The 9,774-nt window shown below is 37.3% G+C and overlaps 1 protein-coding gene across 1 annotated transcript in view; it reads right to left on the minus strand.

Moving 5' to 3' along the window:
• The window catches only part of LOC106465849 (probable G-protein coupled receptor 158), a gene marked incomplete at its 3' end in the record, with an annotated part of 80,134 nt that overhangs the window by 39,542 nt on the left and 30,818 nt on the right, over positions 1–9,774 (minus strand). The window contains exon 4 of the mRNA XM_013926090.2: positions 3,418–3,526. Coding sequence (XP_013781544.1) covers positions 3,418–3,526 — 109 coding nt within the window. The remainder of the gene's footprint in view (positions 1–3,417; positions 3,527–9,774) is intronic.

Raw genomic sequence — 9,774 nt, forward strand, 5'->3', positions numbered from 1 at the left:
AATTCGATCCCAAATATAGGAATACACTGAAAAAAAAAACAAGAACAAATTCGATCCCAGATATAGGAATACACTGAAAAAAAAAGTTCCTTGCCAGTTATAAGAGTAATCTGAAAGAAAAATAACAACATCTACAACAACAAGAAGGAGCACAACTATTGCTATCTTAACATATAATGAAAATGTTTGAATATTTCCCAGTCTTTTTAAATCTTCGTATTGAAAATATACACCACATTTCACTTTCCTGTGATAACACAAGTAGAAAACAAAGCTACCATTGAAGGCATAATAGGCTGTGGATAGAAGGGTCCGGGGTTCGAGACGTGATGCTGCAGTATTTCAAATATATGAATGGCTGTATCTTAACATTAAGGGTCTGTGACTTGGAGTTTTAGCTCAATTGCGCTGATTGACACTTCTAATTCCCAAGTGCTGTAATTTCACCAAAAATACGACTACAGGAAAACAGAAGTATCCTTCCATATCGATCACAGAAAAGTCAACCAAATAGTAACATAATGCACTAAAATCGTTGAAGACAACGATGTAATGCAGCCTGTAATTAGTCTTGATAACTGTATGCATAATTCAGTGTCAGTGAATTAATAGCAAATTAATTTCTTGCGGTTAGAGCCATTTTTGTACAGTATTTCTCAATTATAATAATTTAAAGTCTCTCTCGTATGGTAAGTGTTAATAACATATGATTTTGAAATGTGTTCTAAATTTTATTTAAATAACTGAAGTCAGTTTTATATTAAATTTTCCAGGCTGTATTAGAAAGTCCTAGTATGAACCAGGAAATCATTACTTGCCAATAACGTGTATGTTGTACAGTTTCGTTACAAAAATACATTTTGGAAAATCAAAGAAGATTAGTCTGTTGATATATCACCTATTAGACGTTTCAGATTGCAGGATGTTCGTCATATATTACGACGTAGGCACGCCATCCATTAGACGTCTCAGACTGCAGAATGTTCGTCACATATTAGGACGCAGACACGCCATCCACCAGACGTCTCACACTGCAGTATGTTCGACACATAATAAGAGGTAGGCACACCATCCATTAGACGTTTCAGATTGCAGGATGTTCGTCACATATTAGGACGCAGACACACCATCCACCAGACGTCTCACACTGCAGTATGTTAGACACATAATAAGAGGTAGGCACGCCATCCATTAGACGTCTCAGACTGCAGGATGTTCGTCACATATTAGGACGCAGACACACCATCCACCAGACGTCTCACACTGCAGTATGTTAGACACATAAAAGAGGTAGGCACATCATCCATTAGACGTTTCAGACTGCAGGATGTTCGTCACATATTAGGACGCAGACACACCATCCACCAGACGTCTCACACTGCAGTATGTTCGACACATAATACGACGTAGGCACACCATCCATTAGACGTTTCAGACTGCAGGATGTTCGTCATATATTACGACGTAGGCACGCCATCCATTAGACGTTTCAGACTGCAGGATGTTCGTCATATATTACGACGTAGGCACGCCATCCATTAGACGTCTCAGACTGCAGGATGTTCGTCACATATTAGGACGCAGGCACACCATCCATTAGACGTTTCAGACTGCAGGATGTTCGTCACATATTAGGACGCAGACACACCATCCACCAGACGTCTCAGACTGCAGAAGTTCGTCATATATTACGACGTAGGCACGCCATCCATTAGACGTCTCAGACTGCAGGATGTTCGTCACATATTAGGACGCAGACACACCATCCACCAGACGTCTCACACTGCAGTATGTTAGACACATAAAAGAGGTAGGAATACCATCCATCAGACGTCTCACACGGTAGGATGTTCGTCACATAATACGACGTAGACATACCATTCATCAGACGCCTCAGGCAGCAGGATTTTCATCAAATATGACGACGTAGACACACCTTCCATCAGACGGCGGAAGTAGGCTATTTGTGGACATAGCATACTTCATATTCCGTCAACGTGACAAAAATTCCTGAACGTCTCCATTTCTCCTTCCGATAATTAATGAAAACTAAATCATAAATCTTCAAACAACTTTTGTACTATTGTTATAAACCATGTAAACGAATGTGAGGTATAAACCTCATCGTACTTGGAGCACGTGCTCATTCTACCTCTTAGTTGTAAGACAATAAGTTGTGTATTTGGTACACTTCTTTAATTTTTTTTTCAATTTTGAAAACTAAAGAGGCGTGATGAGAAGTGGAGACACATATAAAATGATGAAAGATTTACAACATAATACAAATGAGAGACCTATTCCGTGGCTCAGCGGTAAGCTAAAGGGTAGTAACGTTAATTTAAATTTGGTTAGTTTCTATGTTTTTGTTAAGCGCAAAGCTACACAGTGGACCATCTGTACTGTGCCCACCACGGGTTTTTAGTGCTATAAGCCCGTTGACTTACCAATGAGTCATTGAGGTATTCTGGTTCATATCAGGTGAAAACTTCATTATTTGAAGGTATGTCGATTGTTTGCATTTTCGTGTAATATCACTACTTCCCTTTAGAGGGAGTTTGCTGTTTCCAATACTGCCGGAAAACTCCAGCTGGTGCTTTTCAAACACGACAGGTAGTCCTAAAAGCTGAACCATTAGCTAAGCTGCTCAGAAGAAGACGTTATTCTACAAATAGCCATGAGTTGATGACACAGGAAGATGGACTTGCGGATAACTATATTAATACAAGGTTTTTCAGCTTTCTAGATGTCTACTAGATCTAGATATATTGTAAATGGAGTTCAAAATTTTATATTAGAAGTGATAACCGAGATCGGCCTGGACTCGAACCCGAGGCTCTGTTTATCAAGCAAAGGCTGAGGTAAGTTGATAAAGCATCTGTCAAATTCGTGTCCCATTCGGTCTTAGATTTTCCTTCTTTTTTTAAAAAAAGAAAAACAGATGAAAAATAGTAAATTCTTATTCCTTATCGTGGCGAATTTTTTTTCGCAATTTTTACATTAGTCGATAGAGCACGTGCACGACCAGAACGCCACCTTATGTGACCAAGTTAAATAGTGAAAAATATTTAAAATTTACTTTTTATGTCTTTCACGTTATTGTTAATATTGTCGACTTAAATGCCCTAAGCGAACTTTAAAACATTTTTTTGCAAAACAAAAAACTCAGACCATCGCGGGTACCGAAACCCTATTTTTAGCGTTATAAACCCACTGACTTACCGTTGAGCCACCAGATGGCGCATTGACATCATCCTTGAATTTTAGTTAGCAAACCTTCAATTTTATTTTACTGTTTGACGTACGGGTAAGACATAGAGGCGTGACATAGGGAGTCAGATCCGACGCCCTGTGTCATTCCCCGGGGGCTCTAAGGGTACATGTCAGGTGTGGTGAAAACCGATCCAACAATCAGCTTACCTCTGTGGTTTCAGTCTCACACTTATGTGTATCAGCAAACATCCCTTCGTCTTCAGAACACTGGTCAATATCGACGTTAGCGAGATTGATGGTCACCATAGATACGCCCCTGTGGAAGAACATTATACATATGTGATAAATCCTTTACGAGTGATAGTATTTCTAACCACAAGATCATCAGCAGCGTGCAGAAAACGACCACAAAATTACCACTGTTACTATCTATGTTTTATCACTTATCTGGCATAACTTGTGTCTTGATCCGAGCGTGGCCAAGAGGTCGGCGTGCCCGAAATGTGTTTGTTTGTTTGAAGTTAAGCACAAAGCTACACAATGGGTTATCTGTGCTCTGCCCACCACGGGTATCGAAACCCGGTTTCTAGTGTTGTAAGTCCGCAGACATGCCGCTGTGCTACTGGGGGCACCCGAAATGTGAAACCGAGAATCCTTGCTTCGCTACCCGTTTCAGCGAACTTTGGGTCGTGGGTGCGCTATATTAGTGAAGATCAAGCTCCAATATTCAAATAAACAAGAGTAGCCCAGGAGTTGGCGGTGGGTGTTGCTGATTAGCCGTCTTCGTCTAGCCTTTCAGTTACAAATTTGGTGACGGCTGTTGATAGGTAGTCTTTGTGTAGCTTTGCGCAGAATTCTGAAATGCTTTTTAAAAAAAATGGTTTGACGTATGCTGAAGACAGGGGACAGACGAGGGGATATTGGGGTGATATCTAGAATGAGCTGACATTATTTAGAAGCCGAGAAGTACAACCAAAGACATTATCTCATTACGTTGTTGCAATCCGGATATCTTACGTTTGGCTGTTTGTGTTAGAGCAAAGCCACATTGAGCTATCTGCCGTGTCTACCTCGGGGGAATTGAACCCCGGATTTTAACGTTGAAAGTCCGCAGACTCAAGTATCACAACTAACAGTATACCGTCAGCCAAAAGCGGAAATAAGCCCGAGATCCCTATCCGACCTCGCGTAAGCCTAACGAAATCCTCTCAGCATGATGTGTCATCAGTCTAGCGTTATCGATCCACATCTAGCCCCCACCCCCCCATTCAACAATACAGTCTCGCGTTGTTTTCAAGAGCACGTGCGGGGAATTAGATCATTTATTTGAATGTTTTAGCTTCTCTTGCGTTTTAAAAAGTTATCTCTACACCTATAAACAACTGACGATTACGAGTTTTATGTTTATCAGGCTCTAAATGTTTGTTCGAAGCTACACAAAGGGCTTTCTCTGCACAGCTATCCGTTATATTAAACTGACAGAATAAAAACAGAGAGAAAACAACTAGTCGGCAGAACCCACCACGGAACCAAAGTGCGGAGAATCTATTTACGGCAAAGGGACACGAACCATGACTCTTCGAATGTACAGTCCATCTCACTAAATACCTGAACCCAGCATCCCTCATTTTAGTTATTAAAGGTGTTTGTTTGAGTTCATTATACTTCATTTCCGAAGAGCCTCTCCAGTTAAAGATCAATAAAAACATGTCATTAAAAGGGTGTATCCTCAGATAAAGGTGAGTTGTGTTTAAACCTAAATGTCGCCCACAGTTTTTTAAGATTCAAGGACCGAACTCCAACGTTATATTTATCATGTGTGCTTTACAACTACCTGTTCTTGCCGCCAGAAAGGCTACTTTGATTCTACTAAAAGAAGATTGTTCACACGAGTGAAAGAACATGCCAACCTAAGATCCCCTGTTAAGTCAAGTGTACTTGAACATGCCCTACGAGAGGGTGACGTTGTTGGTTATTCTAATTGGTTTAAGACCTTAGCAACTATAAAGTCAAGTGTACTTGAACATGCCCTAGGAGAGGGTGACGTTGTTGGTTATTCTAATTGGTTTAAGACCTTAGCAACTATAAAGTCAAATGTACTTGAACATGCCCTAGGAGAGGGCGACGTTGTTGGTTATTCTAATTGGTTTAAGACCTTAGCAAGAGCCAATGATGAACAAAGCCTCCAAATAAAAGAAAAAGTGTTCATTTACAAGCTGAGGCCCGAAAAATAATGTTGTTGGATCAGCGAGTAAACTGCTTGTAGTTTATTGAGAACGGTCCTCTATATACTGGAAGTTATACTGTTTTATTTAAATGTACAACTTTATTATTCCCCTGCGCCATTAAAAATGAAACTACATTATTTAACATACGCAATTAGTATTCCTCGAACATAATAATAAAAAAAAATAAAAAAATGAAGGCGAAAATTAGGCTTAAACACATCTCAACTGCACCCGTTCATACACCGTTTTAATAATATTTTTGCTTGTTTGTAATTAAGCACAAAGCTACAGAATGAGATATTGACGTATATTGCTGAAAACCTGGTTTCGATACCCGTGTTGGGCACAGCACAGATAGTCCATAGTGTAGCTCCGTGTTTAACAACAAACTCATGATATTTTTTAACTGATTTTTAATAAGTAAAAAATATTCGTCCATGTATGGTAGGCTGAGACAACAGTATATTTAGAAACTATCAGATATACGTGATGTACTAACACTTGGCTTATTTAAATAATTACGAAGTATTACATTAATTACAGAAATCGGGAATAATCTTGACATAAAAACCTTTGATGTTATAAAATTCAAGACCACGTTTTTGCTACATAACCTTACAGGTATGATGAAAGAGTGTTTTGAGTAAATTATCCTTAAACACATCTCGACAAAAACTTGCAAATTAGAACACAATGGTACATTTCATACTTGAAGTTACCATTATTATTACTAATTAAAGAATGTAACAATGAAGGTTTATGTTATTCCTGATGTTCCACAGTGTACTGCTACGTCTACTATTCCAAAATTGAAGACTCCCGGTGGGACAGCGGTAAGTCTATGGATTTACAATGCTAAAATCTGAGGTTCGATTCCCCGCGGCGGACTCAGCAGATAGACCAGTGTGGCTTTGCTCTAAAAACAAAAACAAAACTGGAGAAATTTTAAAGCTTGATCAGAGTTCTTAAGGATGGAGATAGTGTCATCCATAACAGGTAAGTTATGTGGGACCGTGATACTAATAGTTAGGAATGTGGGCTCAGAATGTGAGCTTTTAATCTGCATATTTTTTAAAACCCTAATGATAAGATAGCCTACGTGAGGAAGATCCTAACAATCTAATATTTTTTCATGAATTTCAAAATAGCTGTACATAGAGGGCGCTTTTGGTTGGGTCGTTATTTGAAAGGCCTGCTGTAAAAACACACAAACGTCAATTCGGAGGTCGATTCAGACAATATTGGATGAAATATCTAATTACTAAAGATATATTATTACAAATTAAATGTGTAAAAAAGTCCTATGTAAATATCAAATTAAAACAGGCAGACGCTGCTTTTCAATTCTTATTTAAAACAACCTTTTTCCGCTGCCCGATGTATTTTTATTGAAGACCAAAAGGAATTTGGTGTACAACAAACAGCTCATATAACGTCGATAGCAAATCTGCCCTTATATGGAATTCAGTCAGTTCAAACTTTGCTCATTCTATTTGTTATAAATAAACCCTGACGTCAGCGAGAATTATTGTCATTTGATGAAAAAAGTGTATGTGATAAAAGGGGCGTAGAAAATGGGTTGGACTTTCTGGTTTATATCTCAACAAAATAACAGGATTGGTTGTTATAAACATTGCGTCGTGTTTGTTATTTTTTTGCATAAAAATGAGATACGTTATTGTTTTAATATTCGTAATCTTTTTTTTTCAATTTCGCGCAAAGCTACACGAGGGCTATCTGCGCTAGCCGTCCCTAATTTAGCAGTGTAAGACAAGAGGGAAGGCAGCTAGTCATCACCACCCACCGTCAACTCTTGGGCTACTCTTTTACCAACGAATAGTGGGATGGACCGTCACATTATAACGCTCCCACGGTTGAAAGGACGAGCATGTTTGGTGTGACGGGGATTCGAAACCGCGACCCGCACATTGCGAGTCGAGCGCCCCCTAACCACCTGGCCATATTCATAATAATTTGGTTTTGTGATTTATGGGTGAGCAGTTTGTGTTTACTGTATTAAACAGAACTTTGTCCTTCAACCAATATATTACACAATGTACTGTATTCCAACTTTATCATGCGTTAGTAATAAACCAATATCAGTGATTCTGAACGTGGGACGCAAGCCCCACAGGGGGGCAATTTGAATATATTGGGGGGGGGAATTTGAAAATGCTACAATAAGAAAAAAATTTATATTATATTATTATAATAACTTTTCAAATTTGTTTTTTATATTAAGGGGGCATCAAATTTTTTGAGGTGTCGAGGTGGGGCATGGAGCAAAAAAGGTTAAGAACCACTGGCCTATATTGTCTAACAAACGAAATATTCTAATTATATAATCACAATATATTCTATTACGATAGATATTTTTGACGATATGTTCTCTCTATCTCTAATGTATTCAATCTATGTTATAAAAATATCATTTTTCAAAATGTTCCTCACTGCAAGTGGACTCCGACCGCTATTACGTACCACCAAAAATTATACAAACATGACGCCTATGGAGAGATCAACATACGAAAAATAGTAGAAAGGTTTAAATTATTACGTGCAATTTTCTAACTGTTGTTTTAAATAGAAACACGAAAATAGATTGGACAAAGATGGTGCCAATCTCGAACCCATATCAACACCGACGATATGATCTTGAAGCTTTCCGTTCAAAGAAAAGTAAGGTTATTTAGTAGCAAAGTTAATTAATTTCAGAGAAAAAAATACTGATTTGGGAATGGTCACATTGTTATAAACATCGTTGTAAACCAGATTAACACTTAGTTTTAAAGGTTTGTTTGTACGCAATGATTCTACATCAAAACTGGTACAGTGCACATTATCAGCTATTGTAGTTCATGAGGGAACTCGAAGCTGTCCTTTAAAGTGTATTCACTGGTGACAAATAAACATTCAATTAAAATACCAATTAGAACTTTAGTTATACGCTAATAATAAAGGAACAATACCGATAAAACAAGGATTAAGTCCCCGTAAAAAAACAATAACGTTTGAACATAACAAAAAAAAAATCCCGAGTATAAAACAATAAAACTTATATTAAAAACAAAAAATACCAAACCATTTTCGTCTGAGAATGCGAACTTTACAGATTTGGTGTATTTTGCAACGCCATCTCACAGAATGCTATAAATAAATAACATTTACTTAAATTCAAATACAAAAACTAAAACAATCGACATAGCAAACAGTACTTTTTTTGGGGGGGCGACATCATTATGACCATATAAACTTGCAACATATTGAAAACTTAAGCCTTTCGAAATCACCAGTTTTTTTTTATAGAATTCATTCGAATATTTGTTGTTGAAACCAGAAGGTTTCACAGAATGAATCCCCCAGCTCTGAATGAACGACAGCGGTGGTTTCCAATTTATTATTTAAAAATGAAATCCAAAGAAATCGATTTCAGTTAAGTTGAAAATAATGAGATTTGGCACGTGTTCGCAGCTACGAAACATCGTAGAAAAAAATCAATTATTATTGACACGAACCAAAAATTAGAAATTTTTTTGTTCGTCGAATCACGCTCATAAAATTTATGAACCAGACACACCAAACTCGGTCAGCGAGGAAAATGTTTGTTAATTTTTTGTCAAACCGAATATTCACGTGTATTGAATGCACGTGAAACAAATGTGTGAAATGTATTGGTAGAATAACTACAGTAATCTTTCTTCGTGATGTACGCTTATGTTTCATTTATTTGTTGGCCTTGTTGTTTTTATGGCAAAGTCACATTGGGCTATCTGCTGTATCCACCAAGGGGAATCGAACCCTGGACTTTAGCGTTGTAAGTATACGTCCGTAAGCTTACCGCTGTCTCACCGGGAGACAGGTGGCGCACAGAGAAGTAGATTCTTTTTCAGAGAGAAAATTTCTCGAGAACTTGAATTTTTTTTTCAATAATTTTTTTGATCCAATAATTCTTCATCTTTTCAAATATATAACCCCTATTGGTTGTAACGTTGCTTTCCATTTTCAGCAAATTCTACATAATTGATATAAATACGATTGTCAATGAAATAAATGGGAGAACACAAAAAAATCTCAATTCAAATGTTTCTTAATCAGACAGAAAGATAACAAACTGATCCCTTAAGGTTTTATAATTAAATTTATAAAATAAAAATAACTTCAAAATTTGTAACTTAGTTTTTTATAGTGTCTAACTTCACCTTCTGTAATTTTTTTATCAACAAGACCAATAAACTGCTAATAAACAAACCAAATAGAATTATAGTATTTTGGCATTTGTGTATAAAGTTAAAATCATAAATAATATTCAACGTTAAACTGGTACACAATTAAAAAC

The sequence above is a fragment of the Limulus polyphemus genome, unplaced genomic scaffold (genome assembly GCF_000517525.1).
Source record: "Limulus polyphemus unplaced genomic scaffold, Limulus_polyphemus-2.1.2 Scaffold2072, whole genome shotgun sequence".
NCBI lineage: Eukaryota > Metazoa > Arthropoda > Merostomata > Xiphosura > Limulidae > Limulus > Limulus polyphemus.